The 21257-nt window shown below is 42.0% G+C and overlaps 1 protein-coding gene across 1 annotated transcript; it reads right to left on the bottom strand.

Annotated features, from left to right (window-relative positions):
* Positions 1-23: 23 nt before the first annotated feature.
* LOC107533258 (uncharacterized) lies at positions 24-16964 on the bottom strand. Its single transcript, XM_087816744.1, has 4 exons — positions 16831-16964; positions 2757-2883; positions 2224-2284; positions 24-1826 (listed from the first exon to the last, which is right to left on the bottom strand). The coding sequence occupies exons 1-4, from the start codon at positions 16831-16833 to the stop codon at positions 431-433; spliced, it is 1587 nt and encodes a 528-aa protein (XP_087672870.1). The 5' UTR covers positions 16834-16964; the 3' UTR covers positions 24-430.
* Between the last annotated feature and the right edge of the window lie 4293 nt (positions 16965-21257).

Genomic DNA, 21257 nt, shown 5'->3' with positions numbered 1-21257 from the left:
AAAAAAAAGGAAACAGCATGATATATTTTAAAAAATTGTTTTTATTCAGAGTATTTATTTTTTATTTTTAAATGTTATTTTTGTTTAAAATATTACAGATGTCCCTTTTTCTCCCCAATGACCCGTTCCACCCCATCCCATCCCCCTCCCCATTCCCTCTCCCCACTATTGTCCGTGTCCTTGGGTTGTGCATTTATGCATATAAATTCTTTGGTTACTCTCTCCCCCTCACCCACCCACCCTCCTCCATCCCTCTGACATTTGTCAGTCTCATCTATGCTTCCATGTCATTGAATCTATTCTGTTCATCAGTTTATTAAGTTCTTTAGATTCCACACAGAGTATTTCCAGTGTGAATTCTTTTATATCTTTGATACAAATTAAGGCAAGTGAATCCTTTCCCACATTCCTTGCATTGATAAGGTGTTATTTAAGTATGCATTTTCATGTGTCTTTGAAGGGATTTTTGAGAAATAAAGGCTTTACCACAATGTTTACATTCAAAGGGCTTCTCTCCAGTATGAGTCCTTTCATGAGTTTGTAAGGAACTGCAAGATATGAAGGACTTTCCACATTGCTTACATTCATAGGGTCTCTCTCCACTGTGAATTCTTTCATGTATTCGAAGATTACTGGGATATCTGAATGCTTTACTACATTTTTTACATACATAGGGTTCCTCTCCTTTGTGAGTCCTCTTGTGCATTTGTAAAGAACTGGAATATCTGAAGGATTTTTCACATTCCTTACATCTGTAGGGTTTCTCTCCTGTGTGAGTTCTTTCATGTGTTTGTAAGTTACCAGAAGATCTGAAGGCTTTTCCACATTCTTTACATTCATAGGGTTTCTCTCCTGTGTGAGTCCTTTCATGTGTTTGTAAGGAATTAGAAAACCTAAAGGCTTTTCCACATTCCTTACATTTATATGGTTTTTCTGCAATATGAGTTCTTTCATGTTTTCGAAGATAATTGGGAGCACTGAATGCTTTACCACAATGTTTACACTCATAGGGTTTCTCTCCAGTGTGAGACCTTTCATGTATTTGTAAGGACCTATAATTACTGAAGGCTTTTCCACATTCCTTACATTCATAGGGTTTCTCTCCTACATGAGTTCTTCTGTGTGGCTGTAATGCACTGTAAGATCTGAAGGCCTTTCCACATTCCTTACATTCATAAGGTTTCTCATCAGTGTGGGTTGTTTCATGTATTCGAAGGTAACTGGGATACATGAATGCTTTACCACATTTTTTACATTGATAAGGTTTCTCTTCAGTGTGATTTCTTTCATGTCTCTGAAAACTTTTATAACATCTGAAGGCTTTTCCACAGTGTTTACATTGATAGGGCTTCTCTCCTGTGTGGGTTCTTTCACATATTTGCAGTGAAGCTGAAGAACTAAAAGTTTTTGCACACACCTTACATTTATAAGGAGCATCTACAGTATGTGTGATCATGTGTTTTTGAAGGGTTTTGAGCCACATGAACGTTTTCCCACATTCCTCACATTTATAGGGTTTCTCAACATTGTGATTTTGTTCATGTTTTTCAAAACATTGAAGATAAGTGAAAGCTCTTCCACATATGTTACATTTATATGGTTTCTCTCCATATTTATGATACTCAGATGGCTTGTGTCCAGTGTGGCAGCTGGTGTGCCTATTACTAGATGAATGATCCATGAAGAATTTCCCACACACACTGTATTCCCATGGTTTTACTGCAGGAAAAGTCTTCTTCTTCACATTAAGATTTGTAATAAAGCTGAAGTTTTCTCCATGTTGACTACTTTTTTCTCCTTTACAGAGTTTCTCTACCATTTGAATTCTGTAAAAAACAAGCACATTATTAGTGACTTATATATTAGTGATTTTATATATTTATTAGGAGAATATTTGAAATATATTTTTATAATTTATAGCAAAATATTAGATATTCTGCTTTATCAATATTGTTTGAAATAGAATACACTGAAAATTCTAAAAGACAACTTTACCTTGCAATTATCAAAACAGTGACATTCATATGTAGGGTTTATTAATGCTGTTTTTATGTGAACTAGTTTGCAACGGTGAAGATCTATGTCATATATAAGAACATAATTTGGTGAAAATTTCTGAAAAGTAATTAATTTGAAGCAGAGGTTGTTTTGTTTGCTTCTTTTTAAAATTTTGTAGCATAATGGTTTTTTATGTTAAACCCTGCTTTCTATTGTGTGACTCACCTTTGTTTTCTTCCCTGGTTTTTGTACTGATCTTCCATATCAACATCTTTGCATTTTTTACCTATAATGCAGACACACAGAAATCATTCCAAAGTATTAGAAACTATAGAAAAATTATTAGATTTTAATTCTATAATTAGCTGTGACCATGCGCAGTTAATTTACCAATGTCCTCCCTTCACACATTACACTTTTTTTTTAAATCCTCACCTGAGGATTTTTTTTTTTCCCATTGCTTTTCAGAGAGAGTGGAAGGGTGAGAGAGAGAGAAAAAGGGGATGGGACATTGATGTGAGAGAGACACATTGACTGGTTGCCTTCCACATGCACCCTGACCGGAGCCAGAGATTGAGCCTGCAACCGAGGTACATGCCTTGGTTGGAATCAAACCCGGGACCCTTCAGTCCGTGGGATGATGCTCTAACCAGTAAGAAAAACTGGATAGGGCCCACATTACACATCTAGAACATTGTTGAAGGGTAAGAAATGTTTGTCCTCTAATTGAGGAAGTGAAGGTAACTTGTCATCCTTACCTATGGAAACCAGGTTCCAGAAGGTTTCCCTCATCACATCTCTGTAGAGTTTCTTCTGTGAAGGATCCAGTAAAACCCACTCCTCCAAACTGAAGTTCACAGCCACATCCTCAAAGGCCACTGAGTCCTAAAACATCCCAATACGTGTAGAGTAGGATGTGTGAGACTATCAGCACTGGACCCCCAGGCTTCATTTATTGGAAGGTTACATACATATGATTCTATTATCTCCAAACGTTTATGCTATGAGTTAAACATCAAAAATTTATTTTCTATCAACACCTAACTCCTTATATGATTAACACCATCATAAACAAGTAAAAATTAGCAACACATTTTTACTCTAATCCCATTACATCATATTTTTGGCTAATGGCAGGGTTCAGATGCTAGGAAATGACAGAACTGCTACACAAATAAAACAAATGTTATTATTTTAAAACCATCAGTTCCTTGTGAAAAAATCCTTTCATCTCTCTACTTATTACCTATTTACAGCACCCCATGAAACCTCATCTGCATGAGGTTTCGATGAATAAAAACAAAGTGAAGAACTGGAAGCTTTTTCTTCTATTCTCATCACCAAAAACAAACAGTCCCAGAGGCTTGTAGAATTCCAACTATAACAAAGTCTAACTGGCAATACTGTCCTAAAGTTCTCCAGACTGTTAGAGAACAGACATACTTTGTTTATTGAGCCTCGATTTATTGCATTTGGCAGATACTGTGTTTTCATCAATATGGAGATAAGAACCTCCACCAGCAATAAGATTACAACTTCCTGAAGGCTCAGATGATGGTGAGCATATTTTTTTCCATTGATTTTTAGAGAGAGTGGACAGCAGAGAGGGAAGTAGGGGGAAAGAGAGAGAAAGAGAGGGGAGGAGAGAGAGAAACACTTAGCCACACTGGCCAGGGCAATAAAGTATTTTTTTTAAATATATATTTTATTGATTTCAGAGAGAGGAAGGCAGAGAGAGAGAGATAGAAACATCAATGATGAGAGAGTCGTTAATCAGCTGCCTCCTGCACGCCCTTGAATGGGGATCGAGCCCACAACCCAGGCATGTGCCTGGACCAGGAATCGAACCTTAATCTCCTGAATCCTAGGTCAATGCTCAACCACTGAGCCACGCCTGGCCAGGCAGTATTTTTTAATTAAAGCATGTACACTGACATTATAGACATATAGTATTGCACACTTAACAGACTGAAGTATCATGTAAATAGAACTTCTTTATATACTGGGAAACCACAAAAATTGTAGAATTGATTATTGACTCATACACTTTACTGTGATGGTCTAGAACTGAATGCGCAGTATCTCCTCGGTATGCCTATAATCTGAGGCAGCTGGCTGACTAAAAATATTCTTGTGGGGAAGCATTGCTTTTACCTTCTGTGATATTTATCACAGACTTAGTTCTTCCTTCTTCTTTCTGTATGATTTTATGATCTAGAAAGTTATTTGGAACTTAGAGCTCAGATATTAGGAAAAAGGCAGGAAAACTTAGACCACAAAATCTCTACCCTCATGTGCATCAGGGTGCTTCCAGCCAATTTTTGGCACACATAGGCACACACACTGAGATACTAATGAGCCAGGGTGCTCTTTCCAGCACAACTCTAACTGTCAGTCTAGGGGCCTGCTGACCCTGAGGAACAGGTTAGAAGCTGCAGATTGCAAGAGAGTTCACTGATGTCCACAATGGTTTGATGCTGAATTTGCCCATCATTATAAATTACATAAAGGTGTCAACAGAGCTATCCTTCAAAAGAACATCAAACCTCTATTCCCCAATTAGAAGGAAATTTCTCCTGATCAGCCAGCCACTCTAGAGAATGCTCTCCTTTTTTCATTTCTAACACATCACCCTTCACCCCCACCACTGGAGTAAAGGAGCATGATAGCTCATCCTCGGCATGGGCATTTCTCAGCTCATGACAGCACACATGGCCAATAGGGTATGAAAGGACCTATTACTTCCACAATTGAGGTCTCTGGAGAGAGACTGACTCAGTCATCTCCAGCAGGCATGAAATCGCTTGAGAGAGGGGGGAAAAAATTCATGGACTTGTTTTTTGAGGTTAGAAGTGCACTAGGGTGAGAGTTCACACACATGGGCAGGAGTTTGCATGGATTCAATCTCTTGCAACTACAAGGAAGGGGCACTATGGGTTTTCTTATCACCTTTTATAGAAGTGGGGCATAAGGGGAAGGAGGAAGGATGTGGCTGAAAAGAACATGAAAAAAATCACTGAGATTTTCCTAAAATTGTGAGAGACAGCAAAACTGTCACCCCAGGGAGCTCACATAATACTAAATATGACAACCAAATATCTCATATTCAAATTAGGCAAAAATCAAAGAAAAACAGAATATATTGAAAAAAATCAGAGGGGAAAATGCCTTACTATGAAACAAAGATAAAAATTAAATCAAATTTCTTTTCTGAAATCATTCAAGTAAAAATAGACTGAAGTAAAATAGTTTTTTCTAAAACACTACTCCAGGATTCTGTGTCAAACAAAATTACCCTTCAAGAATAAAGGAAAATAAGGTCTTTGATGACAAAAATTGAGGTAATTTGTCATGAGTACACCAACTTTGAAAAAAATTATATTCACCAGAAAGAATATGATAAATTTTAAAAAAGAATAAATTGAGATACAATTAATATCCTTTGCATTTCTTATCATAATTACTATAACATGACAAGTTCATTTAAAATAATATAGATTTAAACTTAAAATGATAATGAAGAGGTCCTTTCTCCAAGAAGGCATAGCAATCTTCAAGTGTATGTGCATAACAACAGAGAAGTAAAATACAGGGGGCAAAACTGATAGAATGCAAGGAGAAATGGAAAACTCCACACTGTAGCTGCAGATTTCAGCAACCCATATCATGAATAATAAATTCTAACAGGCGTAAAAACACCAAGGACAGAGATAAACTCAACAGCTCCATGTAACAACTGGATTTAATTGTAATTTAAAAAATACTTCATGCAATAAGAGCAGAACACACATTTTTCTCAAGTTCCCATGGAACGACAAAACATATTCTGATACATAAAATACACCTTAACAAATCTGAAAGAACAGAAATTACACAAAATATGCTCTCACATCACAGGCATTAATTTAGAAATCACTAACAGGACAATAGTTGAGAAGCCCCCAAATATGTGACTATTTAACACACAAGTTCTCAGTAACACATGAAATCAAAGAACTCTCAAGAGAAAAAGAAATATTTTGAACTACATGAAATAAAAGTAAAACTTATCAAAGGTTGTGGGCTGCAGCAACAGCAATGCCCAAAGGGTAATTTATGACATCAAACACTAGAGAGAGAAAAAGCTATACTTATTAACATAAGCATCCAATTACAAACAGTAAAAAGAACTATTAAATCCAAAGTAAGCATTTGAAATTAAGGAGGGGATATAAGGAAGATCACATGAGGGTAGGATAAAGCAAGGAAGGGATTGGATTATAGGATAACTAACAAGATCATGTGCTCTCTTGAGGAGTATTACTTCTGGCATTTCAAAGGCACAGTGTTAACCTAGATGCACAAGAACAATGGACAGGGCTGGTGTAAAACCTTTCACTAAAAAAGTTAAAGGCCTGAGGTGTGACCACCCACCATGACCTGCCTGATTAGGAATTTGTGAACAGATTACCTTGTGAGGTTACTTGCCGTAGACACCACCCCTCTTTTTTGCCCACAACTCAAAAGAAAAGCAAAACAAACTTCTGAAACTTACAGGACATTCTCAGGAAAAAAAGAGTGCAAGAACTCTATAAAAATGCAATACTGGAATGTCTAATTTTTTCAGAATTCACCTTTTGTGACTGGTTGGAACTATTTTATACTGTCTTTCAAGCTCTATTGATTAAATACATTTTATTCCCACTGGGGGGAAAAATGAGACAAACCAGTTAATAAAGGTTTTCAAGATGACAAACCCAAAGAGGGGCAGTGCTGGCAAAAGAGAAAACTCAGAAAATTTTCCAAAAAATGAGGAACCTCCACCCAAAGGCTTTCCCATAGGATGTTTGTGCCCAGGGAAGGTCCTGGGGGAGAGGAACAGGGATTTCACACAACATATTTCAGGTAGTTATTCTAGGATTTTTTTCTCAGAAAATATTCACAGACAAATAAAATTTATATTTTTTTTAAAAGAGAACATACCATTACTGTTAAAAAATATATAAACAATTAAAATATTGGGTCTGTTCAAAATGCACCCTGGACGACCAATAACTGATAATGACACCCTGATTCAAAGACGGCTATTTGCCTTCGGGAATGAGGAAAGGAAACTGGAAATTTGTGTGCGTCTTGCCAGCCCCAGAAAGAGCTAAACTGGGGTGACAGTGTCATGGACTTACTTGAGATCCTGCTCCCGAAACATCTGAAAAACTCGGGGAAAAGGAGCACTCCTGGGAAGGAAGGAGAAGCTGGGACGCCACAGACCGCAGCTGCTTTCACGTACAAGCCCAGAGACCAGGCCAGGTCAGACCCTCCCTGTGGTCACCGCACATTTTGGGAAATGCGGGGCTGCGAGCGCAGAGCTTCCCAGAGAGGCTGTGGGCCTGGGGCCAAAGTCACTCAGCACAGCGACTGGGCAAGACACCCGGGGGCGGCTGCCAGCTTAGCCCCCACGCTGTGTGCTGAAGGGGACCGAGGTCTGCAGACTCCGGATTTGGCGGTGGAAAGGCTGGTCCTTCCGGGCCCCTCCCCATCTCTGACCCTGGCCCTCCGCTCACCATACCTAGGTTTCCCGGGTCTCCTAGGCCCTCCTAGACTCCCACGAACTTTGTAGATCACACAGTAGCACCGATGCTGTCACAGAGCCACCGGGGACCATTAAGGGAAGGGGACAGTTCTGACGTCCAGTCTGTGAGGTGTGTAGCCCCACCCACCTGCCCCAGCAGTGCCCCTGATTGGACAGCAGCCCCCTTTCTGCCTGATTGACAGCTGGCGTGAGGACCGGAGACCCGAAGGAAACTCTCAACTACTTCACGGTGAAACTACAGACTCCTCAGTAGTCTGGGCATGAATGTGCGCTTAGGTAGGAAACCTGACAAGCTCAGTAACCGAAAGCAACCTCACAGGACGATCAGATCACAGAGGGCAGTCGCTTCTCAGGCCTATAACTTCATTAAAAATTTTTTAAAATATTTTATTTTATTTTTCCATCACCATTTATCCCCCTTAGGCCCTACTGCACCTCCACCACCACCAGCATCCCGCAATCACCACACTATTAGGCCTGTAACTTCTTTCCTACAAGGTTTATTTTTGCCTTAAGCAAGCCTTGTCCATGGTTTTTGTGCATTGAAGTTAACACACCTTTGAAATACCAAATTAATCCTTTCCTCCAGACCCCCTCACAGAAGCACATGAGTTTATTGCCTGTATATTATTCCAAAGTAATGTGCTTTTTATCCAATCATAAAAATTTCCCACGTCTTTTCCTCACCTTTTTAATCTACTACCAATGGATTTCATGCGATATTTTTTACTTTTTCTCTTTTGATTTCCCAATGCATAAAAAGAACTGCAAAACTTGCCCTGTCCAGAGCATTTTCTCAGACCCTTGAAATCACGCTTCCAGACATGTCCTTGGTTTGGCTCAAATAAAATCTAATAAATGCTTATTAAATTTTCCATAGGTTTGGATATTTTAGTGTTGACAAACTCATGGATAAAAGAAGAACTCTCAAGAGCAATTAAGATTATTTTGTAATAAATTGACATGAAAATACAAATTGCCAAAAGTTGTGGGGTGTAGCAAAAACAGTCCCTATGAGGCAGGATATTAAGAATTAGGAAAAATTTTTGACAAGTGGAATAAGGGAAATTGAAACAAAATAATTAAACAAGGCCAAATAATTTGAGCAATTTACAGCCAGCTAATGAATCACACAGTTTTGTCTTCCCTAACCAAGGACACTTAGGAGCAAATGGTTTGCACATTCCAGACCATGCCGGGGCAGACCGGCCTCAGTCCAGGTCCCTCTTTGATGACAATCTTTAAAAATGAAACTAACCAGAGAGTAACCCCAGCCCCTCTATCCAAACATTTTGATGATTCAACATATCAAAGAACACACCATAAGCAAATAAGTATTCTGTTAAGACCCTCCCCTAAAGAAAGATTAAAAGCCTCAAGACAAAGGACCCATGGCATGCTCCTGCTGGAACTCTCTGTCTCTTTCTTGTATCTCTAACCTTGTATCTCTGCTCTCTTTCTTCTAAACTCTAAGGGTCCCCACAAGACTAGCAACCAGGGGAGCAGCAGGAAGCAGCAGCTTGCCCTGGGCTTATCCCCTGAACCTGTTTCCAGGGTCCCTTTTTTTCTCTGACTTTTCAGTGAGCTAACAGCAGCCCTGCCTAGGCTTTCTCCTGTAGCTTCTTCTATACTAAGCCCTTCCTTCGTTTCCTGTCCCCAGCTTTAATAAATGTACTCTCAAAATCACTTGGACTCATCTCATGAAATCTTTCCTGCATGAAGTCAACAACCCACATAGTACTAGCTGGCTGGAGGCAGACTTGCTCTGGGCCCAGTCCCCAACTGGTAAAACCTAGAGGGAAATTTATAGCATTGAAGGCATAAGATTGGGAAAAAAATCTGTAATCAATGATCTAAGCCTCTATCTGACCAAATTAGAAAAAGAAAGGCAAATTAAACCCAAAATAAGCACATAATTAAAAAATAATAAAAATTCTTTTAAAAATTGAATAAAGTTATGGAAAATCAATTGGGGGAAAAATTAACACAACCAAAAGCTGGTTGTTTGAAAAGTTTAATAAAATTTAGAAAAGTCTCTAAAAACTGAGGGGAAAAACAAAGACAGAAATAATTTATATCTGAAATAAAAAAGAAGGAAGTGAAAATGTAAAAGCATTTAACAAATCCCAAATCCATTTATGACAGCAAGCTAAAAATACAGGGGAACGTCCTCATCTGGAGGAATACTGTCTACAAGAAACCTGCAGTTAACATCATACTTGGTGAGAAACTGTCAGGGACCCCAAATCTTGGTCCTTCTGCCTAGCGTCGCTCACATCAATAGGACAAGACCTATTTGACAAAGCAAGTCAGAAACTTTATTTCTTGGCCAAGGAATAGAAAAGGATAATCAAAGGCCCTAATGATTCCTTCTCGAAGATTCTGGGGGTTTAAGAAAGTATTAAAAAGTCTGGGGGCAGGTAGGTGGGTTCAGGGGTGGGAATTCCTGAGGAAGGGTAAAAAGTTTTCAGATTTCCAAGGGAACATGTGCATTTCTCAAACATGCTTGAAACATGCCTAGCCATACATGGCATGTGTCATTTTAATGTTAAATCTCCATGCCTGGGCATAATTTTTTGTATGCTAATAATGAAAAGTTTGTCAAAAATTTGATTGAGAAGGGGTTTCAGGAGCCATCTTGCATTTTTCTGGTGCAAACCAGTTTCTTGGTGGCAGTCCTTAGGTTCCTTATCTGATCCCTGCTGGCATGCTTAAAACATCACCAAACGAGATAATAACCCAAAATATATACCTAGAAATATCATATTCAAACTGGAGAAAAATCAAAGACAAAGTAAAAATCTTGAAAAAAGCTGCGGGACAAAATCTTGGTTGCAGTGAAACCAAGGTAAGAACAAAATCAGAATTCTTTTCAGAAAGCACATGAGCCCTAAGACACTTTTATAAAATAATGAGTGCTGGAAGAATAACCATTAAACTAGAATTCTGTGTTGAGCAAAATTATGCTGTTAGGGAAAAATACAGACCTTCTGAGACAAACAAAAATGAGGACATTTATCACCAGGACACCTGTTCTGCAAAAAAAAAAAAATTTAACAGAAATTTGTTAGGAAGAAGGTAGATGATAAAGGTAGGATGTTAAAGCCAGAATAAATAGAGGTAAAATACAATGATTTTATTTTTATTTACTCTGAGAGAGAACACTTTATTCAAAGTAGTCATAGCAACAACACATTCAATAATTATACCTGATAGATTACGTGAACTGAAGGATGCCAATGTTACAAGGGACAGAAAGGGAGTATTTGGAATACTGTTATGAGGACCCTACATGTCCAGTAGAGAGGTGTAGTGTTACCTTGGAGAGGACTTGAGTTAGTTGTAAATGCATACTGCAAACTCAAGCCCAACTACTAAAAAAATGTAAAATTGATATACTGAAAAGAGAATAGAATCAGGTAAAATGCCCAATAAAGGAAAAAAAAAAAAGCCCAAGAAAAGCAGAAGACAAAAAGGAACAAAGAACAAGGGAAAAGGCAAAAGAGAAATATACTAGGGATTGATCCAACTATATAAGTAATCACTTAAAAAGTCAATGGTCTAAATAAAGGAAAGACGAAAACTGTCACAGAGGACAATAAAATAACAATTATGTTATCTACAAGAATCACATGTAAAGACAGATTAAAAGTAAAGAATGGCAAAAGATACAGCACACCAACACTAAACAAAAGAAAGCTGGCAAAGCTGGCAAATTTCAGAGCAAGATTTCAGAGCAAGTAGAATTCGCAGAGGTAAAGAGGGGCATTACACAATGACAAAGGGGTCAGTTCTCCAAGAGGACACAGTAATACTCAGTGTGTATGTGCATAACAACAGAATGCAGGCAAAATACACAAGGAAAAACTGAGAGTGCTGCAGGATGATGAATCCACTATTAGAGTTGGAGACTCTGACACCCATTTCCATCAGGAATTAGGAGTTCCAGCAGGCAGAAAACCAGGAAGGAATCGTTAAATTAACCAGCACCATCAAACAAGTGGATTTCACTAAAATCCATGCAATGTGTCATCCAAACACAGCAGATTACACATTCTTCTCAGGTTCAAATAAAACATTCACCAAGACAGGACAGGACACATTTTGAAAAACAAAACACACCTTAACAAATTTGAAAAAAGAGAAATCATACAATATATGCTTGGAGACAACAGAGGTATTAATTCAGAGGTATTAATTCAGAAATCAATAACAGAATGTTAGTCAGAAAACTTCTAAATAATTAGAGATTAAACAACACACTTCTAAATAACATGAGTCCATAAGAGGGTTACTTTAGAAAGATGGCTGAATAGGAGTTTTCTATAGTCATCTACCCAGAGTACATTGATTCTGATAACCAGCCACGGATGAGAGAACCTTTGTGGAAGTCTGTGAGTCCAGTGGAAAAGTTTCTGTACACCACTGAACAAAAAATTTGAAAACAGACACCGTAACAAGGGTAAAAACAGTTTCACTTTACCAGCATCATTCCTCCCCAAAGGTGGCACAGCTTATTGTCAAGACCCCTTGGTCCAGAATTCCCCCCATGAGAGAAAGTAACAGGCAGTGATTGAGGACATGGCTTCCCCAGTGGTGTGGACACAACTTGTGCTCATGGAGAAAGGTGCCTGCAGTTCAGACTGTCTGCAGACACTGTGGGTGCTGACAATGGTGCTGAGGTCCCCTAAAGGTAACCAGGACAAGGTGCATTATGGCCCTTCAGCAGTGAAGGCTAAGTGCAGCTGAGAGGCTGCTGACATAGGTACTGAGCAGAACAAACACAGTCAAATCTGCGATGACAGGATATTTACCAGATGCTGAGTGGGTGGAGGCAGTAATTTCCATAATGTTGGGGACTGGGAATAAGGGCTTATTTCCTAAGATCACAGCCTTGAGATGGCGGTTATCCAGTGTGAGGTGTCATCCATTCTTTCCAGGCTTAAGATCAGACCAAAAGGGACAGTTAAAGGAGAAGCGCTGGAGATATCACTTGTTCCCAAACACGTTTTTTATGCTTGCAATCCTTCCAGGCCCTGGTTACATTACACTGTGTTATACTAAGTGACCGGGGATAAGGTCTTTGGGGTCCCTTCTTGTGAAGCCAATCTGAAAGTTCCAAAGACTTAATATAAGTTTAGTTTACGAGTCAGAGCTTCCCAAATGTGCATGACATATTTTAGAACAGTGGGTCCTGTGACCACCAGACAGCAGAGCAGGTGAGCAAGTCAGAGCAAGAGGAAGACAGGCCCACAATGGTGATCATGTCAGGACATGCTGCTCACATAACCAACTGTTATGGTCACCTGCAAGGTGGCACATACACACACACAGAGGGGAGAAAAAGTTATGAGTCACATAACTGAGATCTCTGGGTTTTTATTGTGGCTACAGGATGATACAGTAAAAATAATCAATGATATTTATCAAAGACAGTAAGGCAGAATTTGTTTAGAACCATTGAGATAGTATAGAGACCACTGCTGTGGGATTTTACAGTGAGTGAGAAAGGGCTCTTTCAAAGATTGGACTCAACTCTGAGTACAGCATGGGCAAGTGGGAATTCACAGCCAGAGAGCAGGGTGGGGGTCAACGGATGGAAAATTCCTAAGAGAAAAACCAGGGGTAAGGAGGTACTTGCTAGACTGACCAAACAGGATTCTTACTACAGACAGGCCAGGGTGATAGGACATCACCTGATGGTGGTAGAGGAGGAACCTGGTCAGATAGGAGGGTGGTCAGATAGGAGGGTGAGGGGTTCTGGATCACCTCACTCATAGGGTTCCTGCTAAAACTGGGTTTTACAAGGATATGCAAAAATAGGCCTGGGAGAAAGTTCAGGAGCCTGACTAAAATTTGGTCAAGCAAAGGATCTTTTCAGGAGTGGAGCGAGGACAAGAGTTCTGCACACAGACAATGGCTTGTGTGCTTAGAATCTGAAGCCAGTGCCAGAGGAGGGAGCCCCAAATTTTCTCATCAGCTTGTCCAGGTGTAGACACAAGGGAAGAGGGAATCGGAGGCTTAGGCTGTCAGCAAATATCAAACAGTTCGGAGTCTGACTGTTCATTACAAGGACAAACACGGGTAAGAATAATATGCATTTGCAATGGCTTATTTTTAAATTAAACAACAACAACAAGATGCTCAAGAAATAATGAAAACTGTATTTGGGGGTGGCTGGAGTAACATTACTGGAGAAACCAGGAAATGTGGGTGGTGAGTTTTCTTAAGTTAGACTTTTCTATTTTACAGATTTGTTTAAGATAAACACAGAAATTTATACATACCCTGTCTTATTATCTACTAGTATTTCTTTCATTATAACTTCTTTACATAGGAAACCATTCTAAGGTTTAATTCTGTTAAATACTAATGGTTATAAAGTGGAAACCATACAAAATGAAAAAATTTAAATCTCTTGCTAACTGAAGGACAAATTGCATCCAAATTTGTCCTTAATCTCACATAAAGGTATTTTCAAAAATATGTAGCATATTATGACGCAATTTGGGTTTAGGTTTAGCTGCTTAAACATAGTAAAATTTTTAAAAATTTAAAAAGCTTTGATTTGTTTACCTCAAATCAATTACAAACATTAATATAAAAATTAAAAATGGGCCTGAGAGCTTAAATACATTCATCTCACATCTTGAGGTTTTCTAGCCTAAAAGGTACCGAAATTCTACTTAGTTCCACCAGCATTATCTCTCTCAATCAATTTACATTTTTTAAAAATCCTATTTGATTCAACTAACTTTATTCATTCTTTTTTAAAAAAAACAACAACATTTTTTATTGATTCCAGAGAGAAAAACATCGATCAGTTGCCTTCCAAACGCCCCAACTGGGGACTGAACCCACAGCATAGGTATGTGCCCTGACTGGGAATCGAACCAACACCTTTTTGGTGTACAGGACAATGCTCCAGCCAATTGAGCCATACCAGCCGAGGCTCAATTTACATTATGAAACCCAAGACACTAAAAGTGTTATTTCTCACACAGGGAATAAAATTACAAAGAGCTCAGGGAAACCAGAGTGAAAGGCTGCACTATTCAATGGATAAAGGATCCAAAGTAAAGAAACACAGGCACTGGTATTAGCTCAGATGAGCAGCCTGCTTCCCCCAGTACAGAAGGAAGACCACATTCAGAAGGTCCCACATTCTGGACTCTCCAGGTCGGCACAGAACCCCTGGAGTGGAACAGCCCCTGGGAAGGAGGAGAGGGACACCTGAGCAGCCCCAGGAATGAAGTCTGGGAGCCCCAACACCTCCTCCCCCTGGGGAATAATGGAAATGTTTCCTCTCTCAGGGCTCAGCTCACAGTGAGGAAATGCCTAGCTGGATTCAGTGTCAGGTTCTGATCCAAATGAACTCCCAAATTCACAAACCCTATCCCAGGACACAGACTCCTGACTTTCAGACTTTCTCAGTATGCATGAATTACACACTGAGTGCACCTGCACTGTGGATGTAAAACTCCAACCTAGAAATAGGCCCAGGGGAACTACAACTAAAACCTCAAAAGGGGCATCACCCCCTCCCCCATGTGCATATGCTCCCCAGCTTTCCAGGGGTATAGCTTCTCAGTATAAAGGCTCCTTCCATGGTGGGTGTGAGCAGGTAGGACACCTGCAGGAGAGGGTCCTCAGAAAGAGCACCTGGGCCTTTAAGGACTTCCGTTTGCAGGCTTAAAGGGGCCTTAGGTTGGCTCACAGACCACAAGCCTCTGCTCCACCTTGACACACACCCAGTGTTTGAACAATCCAGCAAAATGATTTAAACCAGCTTTTTTTTTTTTTTTTAGAGAAAGAGTGGAAGGGAGGGAGGGTGAGAGAGAGAGAGAGAAAAATCGATGTGAGAGAGACATATCGATTGGTTGCCTCCCCCACACACTCCGGGCTGGGATCAAACCTGCAACCCAGGTAGGTGCCCTTGACTAGGAACCCAACAGGCTACCTTTGGGTAGAGGGCCAGAGCTCTAACCACTTAGAAACACCACCCAGGGCTTTAAAACCAGCTTTTCTATGGAAAGAAAATTGTGAGGCACTTATACTAGCTCAACTTTAAAAAAACCAAAAATCAAAACAAAAAAACCCCACAAATATCTATTCCTTTCAGGAAAAAAACACAACTTAATTATTATTTAGAGGGAAATTACTAGTCTTATAATCAGACTGAAACTTCTGCCCTGCAAAGGGAAGCCCTGAAATTTTACTTGAAAACACCCAAAAGTGAAAAACAGACCTCGAGACCTTACTACACATGCTCAAGGGGAGAAAGAGTGAGAGAAGCGTTCTGTATAAATGGAATGGAATCTTGGAGCCTTTTTTCTGAAATTCACTTCTTTCCTGGCTCTTTGGGGATATTTTATACTGTCTTTCAAACTCTAATGATACAAAATATTTTACTCCGGTTGAAAACGTAAAGTTAGATGAGCGGGTGAGCCAGGGAGGGGCGGTGCCGACTGGACGCGAGGCCCAGGGAAACTTGCGGAGAGGCGCCCGCGAGCAGCGGGCTCGGGGCGGGCGGCCGCCTGCGCGCAGGGAAGGTCCTGGGGAGAGGAGCGGGATTCCAAACAAGGTCTTCCAGGCGGGTACCCCAGGCTGTCCCTCGTATCAAATACCCGCGACAGAGAGAAATCTCTAAAGATGAGTCATCGTAACTCATTTTTTGGACAGGGATAAAATATTAAAATACCGGGTCTGTTGGAAATATATGCGGGAGGGCCAAGCTCGCCGTGACGATGCTGTGACTGGGAGAGGGAGGTCGCCGGGGAACGAGGGAAGGGTGTGAGGAGTCGGGGACTTGCTGACAGTCACAGGAAAGGCTAGCCTGGGGCACAGGCTCTCGGATCTGAGACCCCCGCCCCAAACATTTGGAAAACAAAAAAGAAAAAAGTCACCCTTGGGGAGAAAGGGCGGACTGGGTACCCCGCAAGCCACAGCTCCTCCCACACTCGAACCATGCAGACGAAGTCACGACTGTCCCCTGATGACCGTCCCTGTGGTCACCGCACCATCTGGGGAGACGCGGGGCTGCGGGCGCAGAGCTGCCCGGCGAGGCTCGGGCGGGGGGGGGGGGACAAGAGTCCGCGCGCAGTGAAGGGGCAGGACGTCGGGGTCCCCGCTGCCGGCCCGGCCGGGACGCTGCGAGCCCGAGGGGACTGAGGTCCGCACTCCCCGGAGGTTAAGGCCCGCTGGCCACCGCCGGGCCGACCAGCCTCGCCATCCTCCTCTCAGGACCCGGCCCGCACACTCACCATTTCCGGATCTCCGGGGTCTCGCCGCGCCCTTCCACAGCCAGAGCAGATCACAGGCTTCGGCCGAGCCGCCAGGACCCGCACGCGCGGCGCGGCGACAGCAGAGCCCGAGCACGCCTGCAGCGGAAGGGACGTGCGCGCCGGGCCGCCGCGTGCCCCGCCCACCTGCCCGGCGGCGCCCCTCCTCAGCCGCGCCGAGGCCGCGCCCCCACGCGCGACCGGCCGCCGGCCCCAAGGCGCCTTTCCCGCGCAGAGCGCGCCCCGGCAGGTGGGCGAGGGCCTGACTCAGCCCGGCGCGCGCGGCTGGAAACCGAAGTTTTTCCCGGCCCGGGGCTGCCTCCTCGTTCCCCCAGCTCTTGGGGACCCACCGAGGCGTCGGTGAGCACAAAGCGTTCCTCGGTCAACTTCCAGATCAGCGAGGAAGTGCAGGCAGGAGGGTGGCCCGGGGCAGGGCTGGTGGAGAGCGAGGGAAGGAGCGAGGACAGGGAGAGTACGGGTCCCATGGAGTCACTTCAACCGAGCTGCTCACTTATTCACGTTATGAAGGCTGAGGCCTGAGGAAATGATCTTTTTTCCTTGTCCTAACTTGCCTGGGAGCTTAAACTTCTGAAGTTTCCAGTCCTGTGTCAATACCCGGACGTTTATTTACTGGCAGATAACCCTGGAATTATCTTCTAAAGGACTCTGGAGGCCACCAGACCTCCTGGCGCCCGTCCTCCAGCCCACCTGGCCTCCCTCCTCCAGGCCTCCTGACATCTGACTGATAACCCTCCTGGACCAATCCTAGGGCTAAGAATGCAGCACAGATTTTCCCCCAACTTGTGACCTCTTAACTTCTATGTCTTCTTTGGAACACTTCTGGGATTTTGCCTAGCTATGTTTCCAAGTTGTAAACGAAAAGGCACTTGAATATTATTACTTATTTCCAGCCAAAGCCTCCTCATTCATTTACACTTGGTTGACAGAAGAGGGTCTTGCGTCCTCTGGGGCTCAAGGGCTTGGTGGAAGGCTATAAGGTCACTCATGGAACCGTGAGCCTTATTTAGAAACATGGACACTTAAATGTGATCTCACCATCTGTAATAAAGTGTCTGGCTCTGTTTTAATCTTTGATCCTTGACAGCACTGAGCCTTCTACCCATCCCCTCCCATTGTTCCTTTTAGTAAGAATTCCAGAGCACTTGGATCTGGTGGGAACTTGGAACCCAGAAACCCTAGGCTGGGTGCACGGACTCTTCCCAGGCTAACCACAGGGTGTGAGATGTGTTCATTAAATTCTCAGGTGTACATTTTACACTGGAAGCACATTTAATTTAGATCAGTTTTGAGATGCCTCTGGAAACCCTTTCCCCCCAGCTTTATTGAGCTATAATTAACTAATAAAAATGTATTTAAAGATTACATATGGTTTCATATACATATACTCAATTGTGTAATTGTAAATTGCTAAGAGAGTGGATCTTAAGCCTTCTCACCTCACACACACACACACACACACACGTACACACACACACTAAGTTAATAGATGTGTTAATTAACCTGGAAACTCTTATATTCCTAAGAGCCTGAATTGTAAAACTCTTGCATTGTGTGTTGCTATTGAAATTTAGATGCCTACCTTTCAGGAAATTTTTTTAATATTGCCTTTCTTATGCTAATTGCCCCACTAAAACATGTTCACCTTATTAATTGGTGGTTTTGGAATGTATCCCAAGAATCCTTTCTTTGCAGAGTACATTGCAACTACAATGCTAGTTTTTGGACTTATTCTCTTTTTGCATATATTTCTATCAATCTCTGTCTATTGCTCAAACAAGAAATATAAAAGGTATTAGTAAGGGAGACCAAACACCTGATACAATAGTTATTGTTTCCTTTTTCTTTTTAGTTTCTCCTGGAAGGAATAACTGCCTAATTCACATATCCCAATCCCTTGCATATGGAGAAATTTTGACAAACTGTTGGATTTGTCATAAGAAGCCTTTCTCTGTTCAGAAGCCTAAAAGTCCTTTAGAACATTTAATTACCAATTTCTTCTCAGTCATTTCTCCCCTAACTCTGAATATCAGTTGTAAGAATAAACCTTCATATTGGGTAAGACTTTCCTGAACTCCTTCTAGAACTTCTCACCTAATCAATCAAACCTGTAGAGATTTAAGAGGTAACATTTGTAATATGGAACATTAAGCCTGCCAAGCATCCCAGGTTTCAACAGTTGTTTCTATGGAACTTTTACTACTTATGCCAATATAATTTTACTCCACCTACCTTGTTAAATGCTCACATTTTTCAGATTCTTGGCTCAATCAGTCTTGTTATCATAACTCCATGATCTGTGCCCCATTATGATTTATTCTTAATTGCACTTGGCAGAAAAATCTATGGGGAATACATTGCTTAAATCCTTATCAACTTAAAAGGTATTACACGGTCAGGTCATTGGTTATGCCTATTTCATTACACATTTAGTCAGAATCTCAGTATTGGACATCACTCTTAAATTTACATCACAGATTACAACTAGAATTGCCTGATAATGTTTCTGACAATGAAGGAATTGGGGGGGGGGGGGCTGTTTGAGAATTTTATTCCATGGTCGGTTGTCAGCATAAATAAATATATGGTCAGAAATTTGTCTAGAACTTTAGGAGAAATAGCTGAATGTACTGCCAAAGCAACAGCTGTTCAAAAATAAATCTTTAAATTCGCTTGCTGAGGCTGTTTTAGACAGAATTTCTCCTGATGACAGATTAGCAGAGCAGAAAAAGGCGGTGTCTGTGCCATCGCTAATGTTGCCTGTTGTACCTGGATAAATTCTTCAGGACTAACTGAAACACAATTCCACAAAACCAGAGAAAGAGAGCAGGCCCACTGGTTACAACAGGGCTTCTGATAGATTCCACTCGGGGAGAACCGTGAGATACACCTTTGTGTTTCAGGACCACAGTATTTCTACATAACTGTACACGGAACATGATTTAAACCCAAAGACAGGCCCGGGAGCCCTCTCACTTTGCTCCAAGTTATGTGCATGGGATGAGGGCAGGTGAAACCCTAGAGGCTGTTTTCTCAATTAGGACAGAGCAGCAAGAAAGGCATGTTGGGGCCTGAGTCCTCCAGTCCTTCAGTTCTTCCTAAGAAGGATCTCACAGTTGTGGAAAGAAGAGTTGGACACACAAAAATCAAGGGTCAGCAGAGCTTAAGATTTTTCTGGACCATGAAAGAATTTTTGTTTTGTTTTTTAAGCATGTTTGTTCTCTATACACATACATGCTTAGATAAGGATCTGAGGTTAGGCTCCCACCCCAAGCTCCCAATTTGCTTTTCCAGGGACACCAATAAAAATAACCACTTCGAGTAAGCCTGCAAAAAGTCTGTGACCTCCTCCCTAGCCACCTTATCAGTAACAGGTGCATGCTATCCTGCTGTCTTCTACTGACTTGTGGTGACCTTGGGTGAAGGACTGCCCTCTCCCCAGCTCACTGCACCCACCCACTCTACCCACCCATTTCTGGGATCTGTAAGAAATCTTGTGACTCTGCCTGCTTTGCGTGAGTGTACTGACACACGCCTTCAATCTAAATGGCCCCAGAGTTTTTATTCCTCTGAAGTTGGAGCTGAGAGGGTGGGGAGCTGCCTCCTGGTTCCCTGTGCCTAGCTTGTGCCCCCTTATTCAGTAGGTCACAATCTGCATATTATTTTTTTTAAAAAAAAAATACGTTTTTATTGATTTCACAGAGAGGAAGGGAGAAGAAGAGAGAGAGAAACATCAATGATGAGAGAGTCACTGATCATTTGCCTCCTGCACACCCCCTACTAGGGATCAAGCCTGAAACCTGGGCATGTGCCCTGATCGGGATTTGAACCATGACGCCCTGGTTCATAGGTTGATGATCAACCACTGAGGAACACTGGCTGGGCAGCATATTCTTTATTTAATACACAAGCTATGGCCCCCAATAAAATAGGCAACAAGAATGGGATTATGCGTGTAGTTTGTACTCCCATAACGTGCATTGGAGCCACCACTGGCTCACTCGGTTCCTCTCCCTGACAGTTCAGTTGGTCTGGGAAGGAACTCTGTTTGCTGGTCTCTGTGGGGTTGCTCTGTACTGTGGCTGCGAATGTTGCTGCAAACTCCCACCCTAAATTCTGGGTGCTGTCAAGCATCAGACTCCCCTCCAGAGACTGCCCAGCAGGCCCCAGTCTGAGGTGGGTGAGTTTCCAATGAGTCTCTAAATGAGACCCCACTGGGTGTCAAGACTGCAGGTGATGGGCTGTAACCATAAGACAAAGTCCCCTCGGTGAGCCAAGGTGAACTCACCAAAAGGGCAGGGAGCCAGGGAGGGCTCCCCTAGAAGAGTGTGGAAGGGGAGGCCAGCTGGGGGGGCACGCTGTATCCATGGTGGGGACCTGGGTGTTGAGCT

The sequence above is a fragment of the Miniopterus natalensis genome, chromosome 4, assembly GCF_054644295.1.
Source record: "Miniopterus natalensis isolate mMinNat1 chromosome 4, mMinNat1.hap1, whole genome shotgun sequence".
NCBI classification, from domain to species: Eukaryota; Metazoa; Chordata; class Mammalia; order Chiroptera; family Miniopteridae; genus Miniopterus; species Miniopterus natalensis.
Note: the sequence above shows the minus strand (reverse complement) of the source record. Positions and strands in the feature narration are given on the sequence as shown.

What these genes read in the sequence shown, in the direction of transcription:
- LOC107533258 (XM_087816744.1), bottom strand. An exon ending in CTGGAACCTGGTTTCCATAG is followed by an intron (nt 2,285 to 2,756) that starts GTAAGGATGACA and finishes TCTGCATTATAG; the next exon opens with GTAAAAAATGCAAAGATGTT. An exon ending in AACCAGGGAAGAAAACAAAG is followed by an intron (nt 1,827 to 2,223) that starts GTGAGTCACACA and finishes TGTTTTTTACAG; the next exon opens with AATTCAAATGGTAGAGAAAC.